Here is a 24,628-nt window from a genome sequence, read left to right on the forward strand (position 1 = left end):
TGAAGACCTCTAGTCTCCAGTGTCCCACTGACACGCTGAATAAACCCCTTTGTCCCATGAGGTATGGTCTACAGAACTGACTATATGGCTTCTATCTTCATCATGGCTTGTTAGAGGATCGATATCCTGACGGAATGCTTCATAAACTCCAAAGACACAAAACAGCACAGAGTTGAACTGTGGCACCGGTCAGTCACTGTTATACTCCCAAATTCTCAGAGGGGAACAAGTGTTTGCTTAGATGGCTGGGGCAGGATATGAGAGCTGGGTGTGTAATTGGATTCCTGGTTGCTTTTTGACTCCCAGCGGCTGGTGTTTCTCTGTCATGCTACTCTGCATTTTCTTGCCGACTTCAATGCAGCTATGGAGGTATGGGGATTAGTTTGTGCACTGAAATAATATTAGGCTTTCATCCTTCACACCGAGTGCCTGGTCTGCAGCCATAAATTCTCCCAAGTTGATGTTAAAATCAGTGCCAATTCATTTTCTTTCACAATGCCTGTGTCACTTTGTCATGGTTGAATCTATCATCCCTAAGTCAGTCTTGACAGGCTGGTGGGTATGGCACATTCTGGCCGAAAGTGAACTACACGCCTGAGCACACATCTAGGAATAAATTGTCTAAAATCTGAGGGTATCAGTTTACATCCTGAAACAAAAAGATTTAATGACTCCGATTTGAGCACATTTTTATTATTGGCCATAAAAGTAAATATCTTCCTTTAAAAGCCAGATACATGATCTCATATGCTACTGTTCAGAGCTAAATCTAGCAAGTGGATTATTAGTATAGCACGCAGGTTTCAAATTATAGTCAAAGCAGTCTCCACACAGGAAGGAAAAAATGCTCAGGCATCTATAGTAATTGCTTGGAATAAAGGGACAGAATTCTAAATTACCAGAACACTTGTAAATGGAGAAAACATAAAAGAAATGGCCAACATTTTCAAGGAAGTGATTGGTGCATAGCGTGATCACACAATAAACGGGCCCTGCTGCTATTTCACAATAAAACACTCGGCCCGGGCAATTCAGTCTTTTAACCTGCAATGCTTAGAAGTGGTTCCTAAAGTACTTTCTGCTGGTTAATTCTCTACATTCCACTGAACCAAAGATTGCAAAGTATCTTGAAAAGAAGAAATTCCTTAATCTGCACTTATGCTAAAGACAGACAATTTATTGAGCTGTATAACCATTTCCATCATCAAATGTGCTCTGTGTGGGGTACCGTCTCTCACTATTTTGTGCATTCCCTCAGAAACAAACACCTTGATCCCTGCATGACTGGAGAAGGTTGCTAACCGCACTTGATATGCAAGGAAGCGAAGGAAAGTAACACACTTATTTTCCTAAACCATCACCTATGTGCCAGAAATTCATAGTCAAGTCAGAAGGTGCGTGCCCAGACACAGGACTGTTTAACACCATTCTGTGGAATAGGCTTCGTGGGACCCCGTGCAGTCAGCAAGGAAACGGTTAAGAATTTAAGGGGACACAACTGGGGGGCTTGCTGCAAACGTTCCAGCGCACTTGCTAATGTTCACTGTTGACCTTATGCTAAAGGGACCCGCTCAAGTGACAGGACGTGCTCAGGCATCCAAAAGACTTGCTTAGTTCTTTGAGGGGGATCCTTGCTGAGCATCCCAGAAGTAGAAGGAAGACACTCCCGGAGACCAACACTCACTCAGCAGGATGATGATACACAGGAGAATAGCAATGATGGCGCCCGTGCCAAGGCCCACGCCCACAATCCTGTCCACATCCGTGCAGTCTCCATTGGAGTCACACTGGCAAACTTTCACACGCAGGATGGAAATGTTGGACTTGGGAGGATTCCCTGAATCTGTGATAATGATGGGAACTTCATAGATACCAGCTTCCAGAAATTTTATCTTTAAATTCAGCTGAGCAAAATCACCTACACAGAAAAGGGAGAAAAGGAGAAAATGTCTGACATTCAACACCTAGTAAGACTTAAGCAAAAAAAAAAAAAAAAAAAGAAAAGAAAAGAAAAAAACAAAACAAAAACCCACTGTACTATTTTCCAGAATGTATTTCCTTACTGGACCCCATTAAACAAATCACATTACTCTGTATTATGAAAAGGTGTTTTAAGTTTCAAGTGATTTTAATATCTCTTACACTTTACATAACATTCAAAATATGTTTCATGAGAAAATTATAAAGCATGTAAAATTAATTTCCCATACCAGGGTTCAAAAGTACTGCACTCTACATGCATTCAAATAATTAACCCACTCATACCATTAAGCCGGGTGATGGTCCAGTTTCTTTTAATAGTCACTGGAGACAAGGGAAGATCAAATGCAAAGGGCCCTGCGTTTGGGTCTATGTCATAATCAAGTGCTGTGATGTTAATTGAATTGGGTTCTGGAGTTTCACAAGTCTCGGCCTCTTGAGGTAACACCTGAGGGGCGTTGTCATTGATATCAAGTAAATAGATTTGCAGTGTTCCCGTTCCACTCATGGGAGGGATTCCTAAAAGGAGAGAAAAGGCAGAGTTGAGGGCAACAGTTTCTTGGCTGATCCTCGCGTGGGTGATATTCTTCAAAGCCTCTTTTCTCGTCCCTGTCACTGTTATCGCATGGGAGTTGCTCAGTGTCGCAGTAGCTGAGTGGATGGTGCCATTCTGTGGAGTTGAGCACAGATCCCATCCCTCCTCTGCTCTAGCGCCCATCACTCCGTGCTCACGCACAGCCTACTCCTCTAGCCTCTGGGTGGACATGTGAAGGTGTGGAGGAGAGCTCTGGACGTTCACATCCAGCCGTAACCACTGCAACTATTAACAGGCAAGAAGCAGAAGAACATGGGCGTCTTGGGAACACACACCCTGGAGGGGAAAATCATGTCTCATTGTTAGGCTAACTACATATATAAGAAAGGACTCGAAGACTCTGTGAATACTCATTCACACTACTCTGTAAAGGAGGTGTAAATAGATGAGGGGCCCCATCTGCAAACTGTTCATGGTCATGGGCTTTTTCCGCATACTGTAAAATATACAAAGATGTACATAACTGTTCTGTGTAACCTTTATCTTGCTCTCATCAGCCCGAACATGTTATCTCTCCCAGCTCATCTGACCCTTTAGTCTGGCTGTGTTATAAAATCTACACACACCTAAGAAGTTGTATGCATGTGCATTTATATACATATCATTTGTATTTATATGCATTTTATAAACAGTTATATATACACGGAATGCCAGATAGTTAAGTGCCATAGCTGGAGGCCACAAAACTAGGCAGGTGTACCCCCTCTTTCTCTGTTTATATTCTTCCCACAATCATTAGCTCCCAGCAGCAGTTTTCCTTTGCTTTGCTCCTCCCAGTTCTCCCTCTCCTCTCCTTGAGATCCTCCCTTCCTCTTTTTCCCTCCAAATCAACACTATGGTGCTTGGTAGCTTGAGGAACGTTTACATCTACTATCACTTTAAGATTATTCAATTAACTCAGAATAACTTTACAAAGCAGGCAACAGTGAAGCCACTTATCAACAAGGAAACTAGGGCACAGAGACTAAGAGCTTGCCCTTCCTAAGAAATTCCCTCTTCAACATGGAAACTAGTTCAGTCCATCCATGTAGCTTTGCTGCTCTAAAGGACTCAATTGAATCATCTCAAATATTTCTTCAGTTAGAAGCAATCCACCTTGCTAAGTGAAGAGCCAGGTTGTACCTCAAAACCAACAGGCAGGCATGTAACGCCATGACTCTTTGAGTCTCTATACAATGGAACTTAAAGTTCCAGCAGAGTGAGAAAAGGGCAGTTTGCATAAAGCCACAGATTCTCCAGCAAGCATGGCCAGATGCTTTACTACCCCCATGGCAGAGGCTGATCCTGCAGATGTCTAACACTAAGAGGCTGAACAGAGGTCCTGTATTAGAAAGGACACAAAATACTGCAACTCATCTGGGGCCAATCACATTTTTCCCATAGTTTTTCATGCAAGTTGGTCTCATCACTGCAATGTTTTAAAACTGCACATCTTGACCACAAATTTGAAGCTTGTAGTTTTCAACAAGTAAATATACTCATACTCTAACACTAAAAATATTTAAAAATATGGTTGTAATTCCATTTTGAAACGATTCACAATGACAGAAATATTTCTGTGAATATTAGCTTGTGCCAAGTACTGCTATAAAAGCTTTATTTGGACAATTCTATCTAACCCAAGGTGGTGAAAATTAGCTATTAATACCATTATATAATTATTTCACAAAATCAACCAAGTTAATGGAGTTGAAAGAGGACCTGGACTGCCTGTCAGTGATGCATGCCTTCTATCCTGACACTTGGGAGGCAGGGGCAGGTGGATGGGTGTTTTGAGTTTGAGACCAGCCTGGTCTATAGAAGAGCCAGAGGCTGGACACATGTGAGAGCTAGCAAAGCTCTCCTTTTGCACTTATGTAAGCTCTCCTTATTTTAGATATTTAAGAGAAGATGCTTATGTATTTCAACCAACTCTGACCCAGCAGAGCTTCACACTGAAAAAGAAAGAATGTCAAAATACACGCTTCAAACCCAACGCTTCCACAAAGCTCTTATACTCACTTTCTGAATATGAACAAAAGCAAATATTCTAGCACATTACAGGAATTCATCTGAGAAAAAGCTCAGAGAAAGAAACACAGGCAGAGTATATAAAAAGCCACATGCTGGGAACACTGAAGCTAGACCTCACCTGTGGCTCACATGGTGTCATCAGTATGTCTGCCTGTCAGGGCAGGAGAACGTGTTGTCAATACCAGCCCACTATAGAAGCCACACATACAAAGAGTGCTTCATGGAGAAGGCAGAAAAGTACTGTACATAAAGCAAGTGGGAAATGGGAAGAAAAATGTAGACTTCAAGACGAAACAAACTTTAGAGCCTCAAAAGGGGAAAGGTCTGCTTTCTGTATAATTTAACACTGCAGAAAATCTTAATTCCTACATCAGTACAAAAGGCACAGCTCTGTCTAACCCACAAGGACAATCCAGCAAATGTATGTACATACCATTGTCAGAAGCAAGGAACGTAGCATTATAGATATTGTTTTTTACATTTGGCGATTCTCTATCCAAAACAGCAATAGTGGTGATCTGCCCATTCACAGGATCTATTTTCAGCCAGTTGGCAGGATCAGATAATTTTGTGTATCTGCAAAATGAAAGTCCAGTGACTCAAATATTTTTGATAAGAAATTTCACAAGTAAAGCCTGCACATGCTATGGCATAGTTTTAGAGGTGAAGTCTACAGGATTTTAATGTGCTTATTAATTAGTCATTTGACTATCCTGATTTTTACACATGGAGAACTGGGGACTCCGAGTGGTCATCTGTTAGCAGCCAGTCTGAAAGCACTTAAACCAAATTATGAGTCGATTTTTAAATTATCTTCAGCTACTACAGAGAACATTTGGATGGAGTAGCTGTCAGTTACCCAGTTTCATCTCAGGAGAAACTAGGTTTTGCTGAGGCTGGAAGTCTACCCATACACATCGTAAATGTGTGTTGTACAGGTACATGGTGAACATCATTTTTAGGCCCGTTTTGGTCTGTTACATGTTCTCATTTTGCTGGACATGTGGAGAAGATGGGGCCTGTAATTTCCTGGAGCTTCCCTGTTAATTCACTATGTTGCTTTTTATGTGTTTGATACAAAAGTAGAGGCTAAATAATTGATATTTTTTAATGAACAAGACAGAGAGATAGGAAGATTTTCCTTCTACTAACATACGAATAGATGCAATCTTGTATTCTTAACCCAATGAAGTCATGGATGTCGTTCAAAGGAAATACACCAGAGAATTTAAAATTATTTCAGGAAACATGTGTCTCCATTTCATCTTTCTATGGGTGCTGAGGACTAAAGAAGCCTATTTTCATAAAATAATTTCTTTTGTAATCTCAAAAATAAGAACTATTTTTATCATGAGTTTTCTTTAGGAGTGCAGCTCCAGGTAGGTTACTCAGGCTGCAGTGGATAACTCTACAGCCATGCACATAAGCCATGCACATAAGCCATGCACATACAGACGGAGCACACAGGACCCAGTGATTATATGAGAGTCCATGAAAATGGGAGGAAAATGCAGTGGGAGAAACTGGGAGGAGATGAAGGGAGAGGGACTAGGGGTGCATGTGAATGTATGCATGAAATTCCCAGAGCAAATAAACATCACACTCAAAAGTAAGAAGTAAGAAATAAAATCATCTTATCTTCTAATTCCTTTTGGTTGCAATGGATGTTCCTTACAGGGTACATTTAACACTTTCCACACGGGGCACAGAATCTAATTATGACAGCACGGCAGTGTCTCATACCTGATACTCTGTTGCATATATCGATCGGGGTCCTGAGCAGTGAGCGTGGTCAGCATGGTACCTGCGTGCAGGCCTTCCTCTTGGCGAATGATTTTAGGATTTGGGGCAAAGTACGGATTTTCATTGACATCAATAACTGTCACAGACACAGTTGCTGTCGACTGAGGTGGGTGCTGGATCCCCTTAGCTAATGGCACTTGGTTTTCTGCAGCAACAGTAAGGACAAACATCCGATTCGTTTCAAAGTCAATTGGCTGAAAAAGAAAAAGGGAAACCACATTTTTGTAGAAGTAAGAATATTTTGTTCTGCTGTTCATCTGTCTCTGAGTCCCGTTTCCAAAACATTAACTTTTACCCTTCAGTTAGCAAGAAGTTTGTCCGTAATTTCGGGAAAGTGTGCAGGACTGTCTCATTGAAACACAGCCTGACAGAGAGATTTATGTTCCTCCAAAACTGCATGTGATTCTTGCGTGGAGCCATTTATTGAGATGTCTTTAGAAACTTCTTTTTTTTTTTTTTTTTTTTTAGTCAGCACTGAAAACCAAAACTAGTAAATGATCTGAAGACAAGTGAGAACAAGAGGCTTCATGACCCCAAACACTGGCGAAAGACTACCTTTCAGATGGGAAAACTTTCACTAGTCAGCAATGAATTGAAAAAAAAGTACTATATAGTTAAAAACACTATCTAATTGAAAAATGCTGTACAGTTTTTAAAAATTAGGCTGGAGAGTTTAAGTTTCTTCCGGGGCTGGTGAGATGGCTCAGCAGGCAGGCTTGTCACCAAGCCTGACTGGCCTGAATTAAATACCACAAAGCCACGATGGGAACAGCTGATGCTCACAAGTTGTCCGCTAACATCCCACACATGTGTCTTGGCATTCACATCTCCCCACCTCCAAAACAACCAATGAATCATTCAATGTAAATAAAAAGTATCTTTCATAAATTAAAACAGACATTGCAGAGCGAAGCGCTTTTACACACGCTCCCCTTAAAACAAGTGCTTCCCCTCCCCCCTTTACTTAGCAAACTAAAAATCTGGCTGTATTCCATAATAATTCTGAATATTTTGCAGGTTTTTAATCCTCCCATGTAAGAATACTCTAAATGATTAACACAATGCACAAATAACCCTTCGTGTGCACATTAAGCGCTAGAGTCACACTGAATCCTGTCACTAGGACTCTGGAGCAATTTCACCCTGCATTTCTCTTGGTCAGTTGGTAATGGAAATACACTGTGTTTGGTAGTAACAGGGAAGGTCAGGGCATGTCCTCTTTTTGCTGTAGAAGAATGACCAAGAGCTCAAGCTCACAAGAAACCCATGTAATTAACACCGCAGCATCCTACCCAAGGTATCTCCAGACCATCAAGTCTACTTTAGTTTTCTTATCCTAGGACTTTGAATTCTACACGTCAACCTCAAATACTTCAAACAAGACAGGAACGAAGCTTGTTAGGCTGTGTAGAATGCCTCTGATGTACATTTATGTATGTTATAGATGTCCGTGAAGTTCGAGACATGTATCTTGTGTATTCACCTCATCTGTCCTTAACAAAAGCACAAACACTTGGAGGCTTCACTTGGGCCTCCTTCCACCAGGGTGTAGGTGAGATGACCACACAGCTCAGTTGTGGGCGGGCCCTATGGGTTCCCAGTGGTCATGTGTCCAGGAGATTTCCAGCCTCCACCTCTTCCCCCTCACATGGACACAGCTCACAATTCATGAAAAGGAGAATTTCTGTGACACTTGCTCTCTAGGGCAGCCAGCAGGGTTCACCTCATAAAGTGTTTCAATGGAAGGGATGTTCACCTGAATGGATTTTACAACTATATATTTGTTATTATCTATGAGACTGAAGAGATTTCTTTTTGGGCCTGCTACCATGTTGTTCTATTTCATTTTTTTTTACAATTAATTATCAGAAAGCTAGACTTGTTTTTCATTTCTGTTTTTTTGAGTGAGGATTCTCTGTGTAGCCCTGGCTGTCCTACAACTCACTCTGTAGACCAGGCTGGCCTGCCTAAAACTTTCAGAAATTTACCTGCTTCTGAATTTTCCTGAGTACTGGGACTAAAGGTATAAGCCACCATGCCTGGCTAGACTAAAAGAAAACTAGCTTCTGACAGTCATAAAAGTATCATTTAAAAATTGTCATGTGAATGCAAAATATTTATAAAATGTAGGCACCCCACCCACTCGTTCCATTTTACTTTTGTGATTTTTCTTGTCTTTTCATTTACTTACTCTCTGTCCAAACTCCACTAGAATAAGCATTGCATCCTTCCTTTCCCTTCTGACTCCTCCCACTGCCCTGCCGGGGACTGAACTGAGAACCTGGTATATATTAGACAAGCTCCAACTATTAGCAGATGGCCAACTCTTCAGGATGTGAAAGGCCACTAATGTATTAGCTACAGTCACTTAACTTTGCTTCATGTCTTCAGAATGGTAAATCTGTTCAAGTTGATTTTAATTGTGGTGATAATGGGACAGAATTTATGTTGTTCTCAGTCTCAACACAAATTAAACATTAACACATAATCCACTAAGTAGTCAGGAATTCCAGACTTGGAGTTATTTAAAAGATAAAAGGTCCCAATATTCTACAGCAAAGTAATTGGAGAAGGCACAGTCTGGTGCCTGCTTGGTAGCAGCCTGAGCTTTGAGGTCCAAAGGACACTTACTTTTACCACTGTGACTAGCCCATCATTGCTGTTGGGGTCTGTCATGATGGCAAACCTTCCTGTGGGGTCTCCACCACTGATTCTGTATGCCGCATTCCAGGCTGGTGTGTGGGGCTGATCTTTGTCAGTGACGGTTAAGTTGGCTACAATGACATCCACCCTGTTCTCAGGGACTTCTCCGTAGAACTGCAAGAAAGACAAACCTCAGTCTGAGATGTGACCCACTGAAGGACAAGCTGCCCAATGACCACACCGGCCTGATTTTACTGTGCCATTAAAGTTTTATGATCTACACTAAACAAGGAGATAGGTAATACTGGTAATTACCCAGTTTATGTATGACTAAAAAAAAGAAAAGATGCCGGAACATTTTATGGCCACCCAGTATCTTTTTTTCCTTTTACATTAATGCTGCAGTTTCATTAGTATTAAAATTAGCATCCATTTGTGAATATCAGTGTGATTAATGTGAGGTCCAGAGAAAAGACTCATACATAGGAAATGACTTGGGATCTAGGTAATTATTTGCTGGAAAAGTAGCACAAATCAGGCACAGATTTCAGGCATCTGCAACATTGGAAGAATTCTGTTACCACTGCACCAAGGTATTTACAGGCAGAACGTTTTAACTTCTGTAACAATAACTGGGATGATGAGGCTCTACAATACTCAGATGCCCATTTTAAGGCCCATGCTATAGAAACATCTGAGCCAGTGGCCATTCTATCAGACCAAGCAAGTTTCATTTCTATCTAATGAATTTATTATTCATAACAAAACTTCTTCTAAACAGACCACAACACTGAAGCTCTTTGAGTGACAGGTTGTACTCACGGTCATGGCAGTAAACTCTGGAGGATTGTCATTGACATCTGTCACGGTGATGACGGCTGTGGCTGTGTTTGAAAGTCCGTAAGTGGGATTGCCTTCCATGTCGGTGGCTTGAATTATTAACGTATACTGTTGCACTTTCTAAAAAGACATAAAGATAACAAGTTAAAGGATGTTAATTCCTCAAGAAGACATAACAGTTGTTCTGCAAAGGGCTCTTTATTACCCACAGAGAGCACAGCATCTTTCATTCTGATTAACAAGACTTGCAGTTTCCCACATGGAGTTTACTTTAAGTCAGGAAGCACAGGTCTGGTCCTTGTCTGGGGAGATTTAACTGTGTATATTCACTCTGACTCCTGAGAAGGAATGCACTGAATACATTGCAGATGTGTGAAATTCATGGCTCAGCTGAAGCCTCCATCTGGTTTCAACTTTCCCTTTTGCCAGAAGATTGCCAATAAGTATTCAAGTGTTCTGGCATTTCATACATTAACTTCCAGGCAGGTTAGAACAGTAAAGGTAATGAGGAAGCCAAGAAGAGAGAAAGTATATGCATTTCACAAATTGACAAAGTATGTCTGCCTTCCCTTAATATTTCATACATAAGCAAGTATATGTACTATATTATTACATATACTGTTTTTTATAATTAGGTGATAATATTTCCCCTCATTTCTCATTAGTACCAACTGTTCAAAAGTTATATAAGAACTATATATAGTTTTTAAAAATAGCAAAATTTGGGGCTGGTGAGATGGCTTCGTGGTTAAAATACTTGTGGCCCTCTCAGAGAACTGGTGTGTAGAGCCCACAGATTGGCCAACAAACATCTCTAACTCCAGTTCAAGACATCTGGATGTCGTCTTCTGACTTTTGTGGGTTTCTGGTATGTAATCAGTGCACATAATATCATATAGACAAAAGATTCATACACATAAAATAAGTAAATAAAACATATCTTAAATAGAAGTTTTATTGACAGGTGTACATGTAAAGTATTAGGCGTTTACTTGAATAGGAACACAACGAATGGATCAGCAGTGGGATATTACAAAGTCTCTCCTGATTTGAGCAATACCTGATCGCAGATGTAGACGGGAAACATTGACATCAGGTGATTTTTATCAGGCAAGCACGCATTATTTGAAAAATACAGATTGGCAATCTTAACAAGGAACCAAATGAAGCTATAATGAATGTTTAATGAAAGTTGAGATTATCTTAAAAATCTATAGTGCCAGCTGACAGCATTTTATTTGTGGGAAACCTAACCAAAAGCACTACCTAAAGGCATTCGGAACCTCCCTGAAAATTGGCACAGAATAAAAAGGATCATATTCTTAAATGCTAAACCATTCTGAACAACAAAACTCTTTTCTTCACACTAAACAAAACAACTGTCACTGCAGAGTGCAGCTCCCCTGGTTCTAAATATAGCCGACATTATAAACGACTATTCTTACAGAAGTCCTGCAGCTTGGAGAGAAGAGGCACAAATTGTGGCTTTTGATGTAGTCATTAGAGGGAAGGGCAAGGACCAGAAAGAAATGGGATGGAAAGCCAACCTCACACATGGGAGTTTAAACACTGTCGGTGGATTGAATGCCAATCTCTAGCTGATATTTACTTTAGTTCCCTTATTTCTTCCTAAAAGAAAATATATCGTACTTTTTAATTAGAAAAGTCTCTGCAAACATATAGTACAGGATAAACCATTTTAAGAATTTTGTATTCTACACCATTTTTCTACAGCCCAGAGTAAGCTGTATGTTTCCTCAATGGATTTCCTTCTCAGGCCTATTGCTTTGGAGAAAATCTCAGGGTCTGACCCCTTTCACAGACAGCAGATGGCTGCAAGAGAGGATTAGCTACTCCCTGGGTTGAGCTCTTTAATTGGTGATCCAATTCAAAGTGATCAACCCTGAAATCATATACACATAAGTAACAGGAATAGACTTAGTGTGGTGTGTGTTCGTGCCAGTGCACATGTGTGTGTGTGTGGGGGGCGATAACAATTAAAGGAAGAGACCATAAATTTGAGTAGTGAGGTAGGAAGAACCAAGGGCTTAGAGGGAGGAAAAAGAAGGAAGAAATGACACACATTTTAATTAAAAGATAAATCTGATAGTTGCTCATTCATTTTCATCCTTTCATGGTTACTGAGAAAACTCAGGGGGACAACTTGATCAGTTTCCCAACTGAAAACTACAAAAATAAACATGTACTATGACAGGGACTGACAAGCAGTTCAGCAGGCAAGCAGCATCGGCTGCTCTTCCAGAGGACCTGGGTTCAAATCTCCGCACCCACATGGTGACTCATAACTGTAACTCTAGTCCCTTAGTATCCTGACTCCCTTTTTGTGGTCGTTGAAGGTACCAGGCATGCATGTGGTGTGCAGACATACATGCGGGCAAAATACTCATGCACAGAATATTAAGTGGTATTAAATATGTCCAATGACTTATGAAATATCATTTGTATGGCCATTAGAGTTCTATTTACAACAAAAATCCAAGTTTTATTTTTAAAAATATTATAAAACATATGGACATGCATTGTTTTCTAGTGTCTATTCAATTTAAAAAATACTTAAAATTATACAAGCACAGTAGATACAATTTTGGATTGAACTGAGATGTTGTCATCCATTGATAAAATTTTTGAAATTTCCTGTTGCTTCAAGCTAGCATTAAAAATCGTTAAGCTTCACAAGAACATTTTGTTGGGTGTAGTGGTATGTTCCTGCCATCTCTGGCCTTGGAAGCTTGGGACAGGAGGATTGTTATTAGTTCTAGACAAATCTGGATTGTAAGATGAGTTCCAGGCCAGCTTGGGCTGCAGAGTAAGACCTTGTCTCAACTACAAAAAGTCAAAACATTTTTTTAAAGGGACACTGTTATTTCTTAAATACAATGTTTGTAAAAGACCCGCCTGATAAATAACATAGTGCATGTCCAAAGGCTGTGCTGGGAAATGCTCTTGCTTTTGGTAAGGCAGATGTGCTAGCTTATGATTTTAGCAACTGAACTGTTGGGAGGGCTACTCAGGCTTGCCTGGCACTGATGTGTGACAGTTCAAATCTCTGGGAGTACTCGAAGCGCTACACAGGATCCGGGATCCAGTGTACTCCAAGCCCTTCCCTCACTTCCTGCTCCGGATGTAACAGCTCTTTTGAACTGTGCTCATTTCCACACCTCTCGCTGACTTGTGCATTTCAGCCACATTACCCATGATCATCCCCGTCCCACACTTTCTGTATTCATTCAGTATCACCATGGCCTCGTTCACTTCCATGTCAACTCCTCTGTCTAGAGTGGAAATTCCCCACCAGGATGACTGTGCCCAATGAGAATATCTTTCTCTATAGCGACTTGAGAAGCACTGCTGGCATATAATGGGCTCAGGCTGGGGGTTCTTTGGAACATGCACAGGACAGATGCTGCATCAAGAACTAGTCCAAAGTGTCTGTGGTGCCTGGCTGAGAAATCCTGGCCTTGAACAATAGCCTTTCTTTTGTTTTGGGTCAGACCAGTGAAAGTCAACTGTTCAAGGGCTTCTGAAATCCCTCGAGGTAGAACTGTTTCAGGGCTTCAGGACTGTGCCCTAAAACACATTCCTATCACCTTGTCTAACTTTTATGTCTATTTCTACTTCATGTTGTGCTTGCATTCATCCCTCATTCATGTGCACGCACAGGAAGAGCACATAAAGCTAGTTTCACAAGGACTTGCAAGTGGTTGTATGGGTGAAGTCAACATTATTCCAAATTGGGAAGCAAGGAATTCTGGGGGGTTTAGATGAAGGGATGAAGGAGAGACTGATGTCAACACCATAAAGGGTCTGAGATGCCAAAATAAAGACCCCTGCCTTCATTCCAGGTCAGGTGAGCCATTTTACCATTGAGGAGACTCAGTATGTTTGCAGAGTATGGGGGGGGGGGCTGCAGAGAAGTGAGAACTCAACTCCATAGCAAGTAGGAGATCACATGCCAGGGCTAACAGGAGCCCAGGGCACAAGTATGAGAAGCATTTGGCCTAAGACACAGCAAACACTGGTCTTTCCCCACCAGGAAAACTATGTTATAGAAGAAAATAACAGATGAACCCTGATCAGACAGAGGGGCTGCCGATTATGCCAGGGGAGAAGTGGCTGCGAGGACTGATTGACCAGCAGGCTTACTGACTGCTCCACGCACATTGCCTCTTTCTCTTTCACAAACCATCACAGTATCCCGCCAATCCTCTCATGAGATCCATGTTACAGATGCAGGGACTTGAGGGTTATAGGTTAAAGAAGGTCCAACAGCTCACACCAAACAGAATCCCAGATTCAAACAAGGCAGAGAAGCTGTGGGAGGTGGTGCAGTTTTAATGTGAAGTGCCTCCTACAGGCTCATGTTTTTGAACAACTGGTCCCCAGCACTTAAGATGTAGAGTGAATAGGCCACTGGACTCCTGGCTTTCTAGCCTGGATTCACTTCCCTCTTCCTCTCTGCTTCCTGGATGTGGAAGGCCTCCTGCTCCTGACAGCACATTTTCTTCCCTATGATAGGTGGGAACGTCCCTTGAACTATGAACCAAAATGAACCCTCTCTTCCTTAAACTGATTCCTTCAGGTATTTTGCCATAGAATTGAGAAAACTAACGGCTACTGGTAATCCTGAGAGAGCAGAGATTAAACATGATGAGAAAAAAGCCATTGAAGGTTAAAACCAGGAACAGCCACCAACAAGTAATACAGCAAAGAGTCAGGGGTGTATTTTATTAAAGCCAAAAAACCGATGGGGGTGGGGAGAGCTTCATGTTTTTAGATTTCAAAACCTTAAATAATAGACTTTTTAGAAGTGCAGATTAAAGAAAGATTAAAAGGTGACTCTGGTAAGCATTTCAACTGTGAGAGACTCCATCACTGGAAAGTGTCATACAGCTTGAAAGAATGATAGTGAAAATTATTTTCTACAAAAAGGAAACTGTGAATTTTAATAGAAATAAAGAAATTCAAGCCTACATAAAAAGTCAAAGTAATTTAAGCCTGGCCTCAGGCAGAATTACCACAAACCATCCAAGATAGATTTAGTTTTTTTTTTTTCCTTCAGAAAATGGAAGGCTTTCCACAATTTCCTCTGGTAAGTCATTGTTGATTTTTAATAATTCCACTGCCAAGAAGCGATTCCTCATATCATATGTAACCCATGCACCCAGAGTTTCCCATCTATCTCTGCATTAGTGTTATTAAGGGTGGCGGATGGTTTCCCCGTGAACTGCAGGATATAGTTAACTACAATTATACCCTGCTTCAGGCTTTTATCCTGCAGGCTAAATATAGCCTCTCTGGTTTTTTAAACATGGTTGGTCTGCATAAGGAAAACTGTCATTAATTCTTTATGCCTCTTTCTTGCCATGAAACAGCCAGGCTAAACACAGAAATCTCAGGGAGAAACTTTGTGAAGCCCTGAATTCCATATCTCACAGGAACTCTTGTGTGGAAAAAGAGATATTACAGCTGCAACCTGCCCTATTTTTTTATATATATATACTCAGTCTTATCCTGGAGAGAGACTATTCACAATACTCCATAATCTCAACCAAATATGGCATTCATATTGAGTTTATGGGTGTGTCAGAATAGTATTTTGTATTATGGCAGAAGAGGCAGAAAGACTCAGACTATGCTGAACTTTTTCTATTTTTTTCATTGTCAGATATGTGTGATGTATACATGCAGATGTGTATCCATGTCTAGATCTGAGGATGCGGAGTGTCCTACTCTATCACTTTCTATCTTAACTTATTGAAACAGGGTTTCTTTCACAGAACTTGGAGCTAAGCTGACCTCCAGCCAGTCCTAGTGACTCTCCAGGGTCTGCCCCCCCAGAGTGCTGAGTTTATAGATACCTTGCAATGCCTGGCTTTTTATGTAGATTTGGGGATTCCAAATCAAGTCCTTGTGCTACCACAGTGAACACATTTACCCACTGATCTGTTTCTCCATCCCCTAAACTTGGAATGTATTGCAAAAACTAAATTCATCTTTGGATTTCTGAACATTTTTTCCTGACTGTTTGTTACTTGGTTACGATTGTTCTAGAAAAATTTTGTGTATACAACTAATTACAATAGAAATGCTGTCTTTAATTCAATTCACATGCACCTTACAGCAGTAGAGAGAACATAAAAACCAACTTCTCAATCCCCTGTCAATAATATACATCATGGAGCAATAATGTTTCGACTTGGCCCAATCTGAGGTTCTGTTATAGCAAAAGCTGGCTCGGCTTGAAAGTTGCGAGCCACAATCTCTAGGTGTCGACACTTTTAAAGAATTCACACAAACAATGATTATCGATGGTCAATGGCTGCGAGAAGATGAAAGACAACTGTGAGGACACAGAAGAGAAAAAGGATGTCAGTGTTCTGACAGATGCCGGGAGAAGACACAGGGAGGCTGGAGAACGGGAAGGTTCACTGTGTATAAAAACAGGCGCAAATGGCAAACAGCAACAGTTCTACACACCCACATGCACATTCTCTTACACCATTGGTGTTACAGTTTCAACAAGAGTATTCCAGATATTGGTGATAATCAATATCACCAGCTTTAAATGCCCAACAGTAGAATGAACACAGTACGAGTCTTCAGAATTGGAAAGTAAATTCTCTTAGAGTTCAGGAGCAACTTCTAATAAAGATGATAATTTCCTTGCACAATACCCGTCAGGCAATTCATAGACGCCTCAAAGACCCAATCACATATACTGTATTTTTGGTCTCTTAAAAATGCATTTGGATACTGGACTATGATGTCTAATACTTAGCTCCCCCACACAAACCATTAACTACGAAGAAACATAAGAGCACTCTTAAAACCTTTACAAATTTCAAACAAGAGACTATTGGCTTAACTTAATCAAATATCACCGAGGCTAACATTAATTAGTACCACACACACACACACACCTACCATTTATAACAGTAAGTTTTCTGAAACCCCCACTGCTGATCAGAAGGGAATTAGCATGTCTGAGAGTTTAAATCCATTCCTGCTTGTCTGTAAGAACACTCGCTCCTTCGGGACAGTTTGGGGGCTGCTCACCTCTCGATCCAGACCAGCTGCCACAGTGATGATGTCCCCAGTCTCATTGTTGATTGTAAACATGTTGGGTGAAGGGGTGCTGGGTGCCTGAGACAGGATCCTGTACCTCAGCATCCCATTCAGGGCATTTGGGTCGTCCGCATCAATGGCAGTGACCGTCATCACATATGTCCCTAGAGGATGAAGAGAGAAGGCAGATCATTAATCAGGGACTCTAAACTCAGGCACCCTTAGTATGTTACCATGTCTCATTTTCACTTTGTCATAGCAAAAACATTGTAAGTCCTTCACACAAAGAAGAAAAATGTTCAACCGTGGCAGGGTAGATAGAGGTCAGCCAGTGACATGGTTGCCATGCAAGCCTTGAGGGTCAGAGTGAATGCCCAAAATCATTAAAGGAATAAAAATTCGGTTTTAAAAGGTGCATGCTGTAATTCCAGGGCTCTGGAGATGGACACAGGAGATCTCTGGGGCTCAATGCCCAGTCAAGCCAGCCTACCTAACTGGTACCAATGAAAGACGCTGACCAAAAAAATACTGTGGGCTGACTTAAAGAGGGATACACACTGGCCTTTGAGTGCACAAGCCCATCCCCAAGTCCATACATAACATAAACATAATCAAAATGTAAAAAGAAATGATAAAGTACACATATTTAAGACTCAACTCTTCCCACACGTTGAAAACAAATCTACTCCATGATCCCTGAAGGGAACAATGGCCAACTTTACTTTTATGACTACCCAGGCCTTTTCTGGTTCCATGGTAGCATTTCCTGGACTTTCTAAGGGTGGTTTTCCCCAATGCCAAGTCGGTTTCTGAAGGGGAGCTGTGTAAAGGGCAGGGAGCATTACACTGCCTGGGTCAGAAGAACTGCTCTGCTACAGTGGGCAGAGTTGATACTGTGCACCACCACTGCCAAAAAGATGAAAAGGACCCTGTTCCTGGCCTGGAGACTCCAACCCACCGAGTGTCCCAGAAACAGAGTCTGGACAGCAGTCAACCAAGGAGATGCTCAGAAGCACCGTCTCTGTCCAGACCAGTTTGTTTTGTAGGATCTAGTTAGAACTGAATCAAAAAATGTTGTCTCTATCTTCTAAAAATCCCAGAGCCTGGATTTACGTCACAAATGGAGGAAGACCCCACTTACCCTGCACCCTAGAACTGGCCATGTTGTACTATTCAAATGTCTTTGCAGAACTTGTCCCTTTCAACAGGATAGTTCAGCTGATCAAGCAGCATCTCTGCCATTACTCATTTTGGAAACTTTCTATCACAGATGATCTCTCACTGGCCTTCCCTTTCTCTCTCTCCCCTATTAGATCTGATGCTCCCACAGGGCAGGAAATCTCCTGTCACTACTCTGCCCAGTGCCAGGGTAGAGTGGACCATACAGCTTTTGCTAAGCTGACATTGCAATGTGAACTCATTGTTCAAAAACAACATCTGGTTTCAGAACCTGGAGTCAAACTGCCTCTGGCAGAGTTTATGTCAAGAGGCATGTCATATTCAAGCCCTGCCCACCAGAGCTTCCCAAGCACAGAGAGCCCAGCCTGGAGGTAGCTTTCCTCACAGTGGACACTCATGAGATGCCTAACTGGAAACTCATGGTCGGATACACGGCAAATTCGGCCTGAATAGCTCATTAAACAAGGCCCATGAAGCAGTGTATTATGTAAAGTTGGAAACAATCAAATACATAGGAAACTGATACTTAATAGCAAAACGTCTGTGGTCAAAATTCCCAAAGTTTCTTCACATTGTAGAATATTTGCACGGGATGCATTCTATTATTTATTTGTGTGTGTGTGTGTGTGTGTGTGTGTGTGTCATAGTATGCATGTGAAGATCAGAGGACACTTGTAGGAGTCAGCTTTCTCTTTCTGCCAAACAATTTCCAAGGCTCTAATCCAGGACCTTCAGGCTTGGTAGCAAGTGCCTAAAACTCCCGAGCTATCTCCTGAGCCCATACAGGATCCATCTTAGTAAGGATCTATTTTGTTTTACTGTATTTTAAAATGTGTAAAAGGTCATGCTGTCTGACAATGTGTCTGAAGGAACCACAGGGGATAGAGCCTCCTCGTGCCTCTCTTTTTCTATGAAGATAGACAGGGGCTAGAGTTTAAGGCACAGTTGCTTCTTCCCACAGATTAGCTGATACAATAGAGAGCCAGAGATATTGTTGGAGAGGCTCAAAATCCTGTGAAGTGCAGTTTTAAATATTGATGTTTTATAAAACAGAATAACTGAATATCTCAAAACATTAAATCGGACCAGCTGGCCAAACATGTGCTTTTCATCCCCTTACTGACTGATTGCCTGGCCTGCTAGGTCTTCAGATTAAATAGGTCTCCCTGGTCTGGCTATTCTGTGCATGGAATGTTTTTTGTACGAGAATCTGAGACGCCAGTCAAACACCACTTCACAAAGGCATGAGGCTTTCTGCAAGTCCTGCCTCAAGGCCAGGCCACGTTCCTTATTCGAGCTGAAAGAGGACTGTGGAGGACATGTGGCAGGGGCACTCTGGACGTAAATGCCCACTATGTCACAGCTGTCACCAGCCCTGTCATGCTTAGGGCATCACTGCCTGGTAACAGGAACAAGCAGCTTTAAGGCTTCATGTTGGATTCTGCTGTTTCTCGGTCTCCTGTAAGGGAGTTTGTACTCTGTACACTGAAAACCTCTCCCAAGCAGCTCTGTGTCAGCTCCAAAGCAAGGGGAGGGTACTGTAGATTCTAGAGCCTCTTGATTTTCAAACAAGGTGAAAATCATGTGGATGTAAAGAGATTTTGTTGCTTTCAGTCTTCAATCAGCTTTTTCCTAAGTTGCTTCCTTATGCCCCACAGGCATGGTGACTGCCAGATTAATTAAAACTTGTTCTGGATTCTTTCTTATGACTATGCCACACAGGATTTTCCTTTTCTTACTCCTATGTCAGCTAAGAACATTTGTTTCTTTTTGAGTAAGTATATTTGATAGCACAGGTGGGCCTTGAACTCAATATGTAGCTGAGGATAACCCTGAATTTCTTAGCCTACTGATTCTCCGTCCTGACTACACGGACCGTCTATGTGGATGACCATACCCAGTCCCACTTCTTAGGAATGTCACAGATCAAACCCAGGGCTGTGTGTTTGCTAGGCACACCTTCTACCAACCAGGCTACTTCAACAGTGCTCATATAACATCTCTACAAGTCACGACCACAGGATCATTCTAACTCACCAGGCTTCGATCCCTCTGGAACAGACCCATTCCAAACCTGGTGCAGAAACTCAGGTCTGTTATCATTCATGTCAATAACATTGATGACAATATCAATGGGGTTCTCCACTTGATTGCCATTGATGTCCACTGCATGTGCCCTCAACTGCAAAAGCAACCAGAGGGCAGAGGCACTTAATGATCTGTCACATGTGGTCACCGTGCTTCCACGGTAGCAAGAGCGTTCAGATGACAGCCATGCAAAGGCTGCTACGGTTCCCCTCCCAAGATGGTGGTAGCCCTGCTCTGAGGGGAAGATGTAGCAGAAGGAAGATGGAGGTCAGGCCAGGTGCTCAGTACACAGGTTGAACTGATTTGATCTACATACAGAGCACATACAGAACATATATAGAACAAATACGTAGCACCAGACACCTGAGAGGCCTAGCTTTATGACAGCCACATTGCTCTTTGTAGACAGAGCCAACTGTGTCCAGATCTAAAATCCATTTTCCTTAAATATAGTAGTGTCAGTAGATGAGTATGAAGAGAACAAGAAATGATCTGGAAAATCACAGGTAAACACAGAATTTACACACACATTTTTAACATTTAAGGCTTCTCAGAGACATGAAGAACGTGCATATCTAAGACACGCCTCACCACAGTTCGAGGGGACAGTACCCGCAGTCATCTTTGAGAACTTGTGTGTTTTTTTTCTCCTCATACACATAAAGTCACTAATCTACTCGGGCCTGACTGTCTTTCTAATGTTTCCTCCCGGCAAACATCTGCTGCATCCCTTCAGAAGGCTGCACTGTTTCTTTTTAACCGGAAGACTTTCCACAGCACTCTACAGTTTCCTTGTAGCCTCTGATGCTGTGGGTTACTTAGCAGCATGTTCTTAGCCAGTTAGAATCTCATCAACAGATCCTTTTGAATTTTTAGGTTACTAAACACGTAACACAATGCAAATTTATTACTGCCTTTCAATCCCTTTTAGAGATATTTTCCTCTTCATTTATTTAACACAATATATTCCATTAACAAATTCTTAATACTGAAATTTAATTACAGCTATGTAAAATAATGAATCTTAATGACTCTAAATACTTGCAATTCTGTAATTAATTCCATTTTCCTGGTGTTGCTTTGAATGCATACACAGCAAGCACTTAAAGAACAATTCGCTCTAGTCTCAGATGAATATGTTTATTTCAACCACAGGATCTTAGATGAAGAGGAGTCAAGAAAAACACACTGGTGTGTTTATGATCAAGAGAAACTGCTCTAACTAGAGTGTTATGTGCTACCTCAATCCAGTTTTCTTCATGAATTTCAAAATGATAGGCTTGGAAATTAATCAAGGTAACAAGTGAGTTGTGAGTTATATAACCAAAAACATATTCATCATTTCCTATACTTCTCTGTTCAGTTCTAGGAGATCTACTGTGGCTGTAAGAAACCAGGATTTCTAAAAGGTTGTGCAGGTGCAGAACTTTAAAAGTGGTTGCCGAGCAAAGTAAGAGTCTAGAGACATCATGCCTAAGGAAGGTTTAATGGCAGTGATGATGCTCTACAGGAGGAGTCAGTGCCCTTTGGGGTTCACAGGTTGGGTCTAGATCCTCCCTCCTGTTATTTAAATCTCTCCATTGAGGTTAAGCATTTACACAGGAAAGGCAGACAAGATAGAACCTGAGATCACTGGTTCTTAGGTTTGGGAGACCCCGGAAAGCTGTAATTTTCAACATACATATTCTTAAAGGACCCATACAATGCACAAAGGAAGTAATTGACGTCCCTGAACAAACAATGAAACGACTAAAGGGAGGAAATACGGAAAGGCTAGGCTGAGACACCCATATTGAAACAAGTCTTCAAAACAGAAAAAGAAAGAGGTAATCTAAAAGGAGTAAAATACAAAGGAGCTTGTGATTATAACTCTACGCCCTCTGCAAATGGCTGTGGTGTGGACATTTACACATTGCTACCCTTATCCTGTCCATCCTGACCAGTTCCCATGCGTCTGACAGCAAGGACTGGCATCCCACAAGTGCTGATGTCTTTCTCGTTATTTTGGCCTTGCTTGTTTTATAGCATGCACCAATTCTATAAACACCTGCTTATTAAAGGAAGCAAAACGCCTACAGATACATCTCTGGTGTGAAACCTCAGCGATAGAGCCATCAGAGTGATGCGAGGTGGTAGCAGACTACACACACACACACACACACACACACACACACACACACACACACACACACACACACGTCAAGGAGCATGAACACAGAATCCGCAGACGGAAGCTTACGTGAAATCGGGCTATCAGCTCACGGTCCAGAGGCTTTGTGACTGACAGCTGTCCTGAGATGGGGTTGATAATGAAGATGCCCGTTGGAGGCTGGTCAGCTCCTGGTCCAGTGACACTGTATCTCAGGGACAGGTTTTTATCTCTATCAGACCTGATCTGAGGATGAAGAAAACAAGTACATAAGCAGAAAACATGGGCAGATTTGTTTGGGGACATACCACACTTCCAAATCTCACTTTATCCCTCCCAGAACATCCCTGGTGTCTTGTTTTCCAGAGCACCCCTTCCTCTTCTTTCTTCTTTTCATCCTCTTCTGTGGTGCGAGTGTGTGTGTGTGTGTTTATGTTGCATGTGTGTCATGTCTGTGCATGCGTGTATGTGGGTGTCTTCTGCAATTGCTCTTCACCTTGTTTTTTGAGACAGGGTTTCTCAGCACAGCTAGAGTTCCCTGATTCACGTAGCAGGACTAACTAACATGCCCCTGGGTTTCTTGTTTTTGAGTCCCCAGTCTCTAATGGGAATCTGAAATCAGGTTCGCATAGTGTGTGGAAAGCGCTCTCTGACTTTTGGTGATAGACTTAAGAAACTTTACCTATCCCCAGAAAGCCTTGGGATAACCTTTGCAGCCAAAGGAATACCAGCTGTGCATCATGCAAAATGTCAAAATTTAGCATTGTCTACTTAGACAAAACTGCCACAGTAAAATACTTACAATACTGTAACAAGTGTTAAATTAATACAAAACATGGTGTCTTAATAATTAAGAAATAATAATTATCTAGCCATAGGTTGAAATAACTTTATGTGGGACTCTGTGGTTGGGGACAGGCCTGTACATTAGATTTCTTTGCTTTCACTGTATTGGCCAAGTGCAACCAAAGTTTCGTACATTGTTTCTAGGTGGTAATGAAGTCCATAGTTCTTTTCTAATAAAGCATCAAAGAGAGGTTTCTTGGGTGTTTTTATATTCCAAACAAAAGAAAGCATGTTGGAGTGGAGATTACAGAGACAGAAAACGGAAGAACGGCAGAGGCACAGAAAGGGCAGGTTGGACAGTAATAAATACAGATCTTTATGCACTATGTCATGACACTGATCCATTCATTTGATCTAGAGATATTTCTTAACACAGGGCAGAATTCTGTTTTTCAGGCATTTCAGGCGTATCTCAGGAAGGTGGCTATAGTCACCTTTATCTGGTGTAAGGTGCAGTGTTAGACTGAATTACAATGCACATTAGGAATATACAGCACAAACAAGTGTCTGTGATTTAAAATGATCATAGAAACATTCACATCTTAATAATGAGAATATGATGATTTCATAAAACTGTGCTTTTAAAGAAATACCACCCTGTGGATTTGGCTTATTTCTTCCCATATCCGATGGTTGGATGGTATGCACTGTAAGTAACTGCAAAATCCTCTCTTCTCAGATTTGAAAGGCTCCAGTTTTGCTCTGCCCCAGGGACTCTGTTAATTGTATCAGAGGAAATTTTTCCTCTTATAGAAAAGACTCTCAAGTGCACTTGGTGCTGGCAGGTTTAGCAATGATTGCCCTTTATTCTTTTTCTTCTGTCCCAAACTATCTTCAGAGAGCAAAGATCAACATGGAAAGTCCTGGTTATCACGACCATTTGAATAGTGAGAGGCAGAAGGGGAGGGATGGGATGGTGTTATGGCTCATGAATTCACAAAGGGCCTATCATTGAGTGCGTATATTATATTATTTATGCGTATAAATAATCCAAGCAGTGATAAAGGAAAGGCTTCTTACGACACAGAAGAAATTCCACGCACACAAATTCAACTGCATGTGTGCATGCCATAAACTCTATTTAAAAACAAACAGAAAAATAGGCAAAATGATTTCTAATGTTTCCTTGCCATGAAAACAATCACAGTGACGGCCTCTTACTCTGACAAGCTCTTGAGGAAAGGGTCCTCTGGAGTTTTCTGGCAAGTTGATGGGCGGGATGACCCAGTCTCTCTTCTGCCTTTGTAGAGCTCCACTGTGCTTGGCGAGTTGTCTGGGGAATACTATTTCTTCAATTTCATGTGGTTCCTTTGCATTAAAATACAAGAAGACATTCCTGAGAACTCTAGAAAGAGCACTTTCTAAGATCACATCAATATTAATGGCTACCTATGTGTGTAGGAACC

General features: G+C 41.5%; 1 protein-coding gene across 1 annotated transcript in view; it reads right to left on the reverse strand.

The window, feature by feature from the left end:
• Positions 1–24,628, reverse strand: part of CDH2 (cadherin 2) — a gene marked incomplete at both ends in the record, with an annotated part of 205,978 nt that overhangs the window by 27,470 nt on the left and 153,880 nt on the right. Inside the window, 10 exons of the mRNA XM_080919693.1 lie at positions 1,685–1,918; positions 2,266–2,499; positions 5,022–5,164; positions 6,332–6,585; positions 9,023–9,208; positions 9,857–9,994; positions 16,952–17,124; positions 20,177–20,321; positions 22,467–22,622; positions 24,384–24,530. Of these exons, the coding sequence (XP_080775819.1) occupies positions 1,685–1,918; positions 2,266–2,499; positions 5,022–5,164; positions 6,332–6,585; positions 9,023–9,208; positions 9,857–9,994; positions 16,952–17,124; positions 20,177–20,321; positions 22,467–22,622; positions 24,384–24,530 (1,810 nt within the window). The remainder of the gene's footprint in view (positions 1–1,684; positions 1,919–2,265; positions 2,500–5,021; positions 5,165–6,331; positions 6,586–9,022; positions 9,209–9,856; positions 9,995–16,951; positions 17,125–20,176; positions 20,322–22,466; positions 22,623–24,383; positions 24,531–24,628) is intronic.

Source organism: Micromys minutus (assembly GCF_963924665.1).
Source record: "Micromys minutus genome assembly, chromosome: 8".
Lineage (NCBI taxonomy): Eukaryota > Metazoa > Chordata > Mammalia > Rodentia > Muridae > Micromys > Micromys minutus.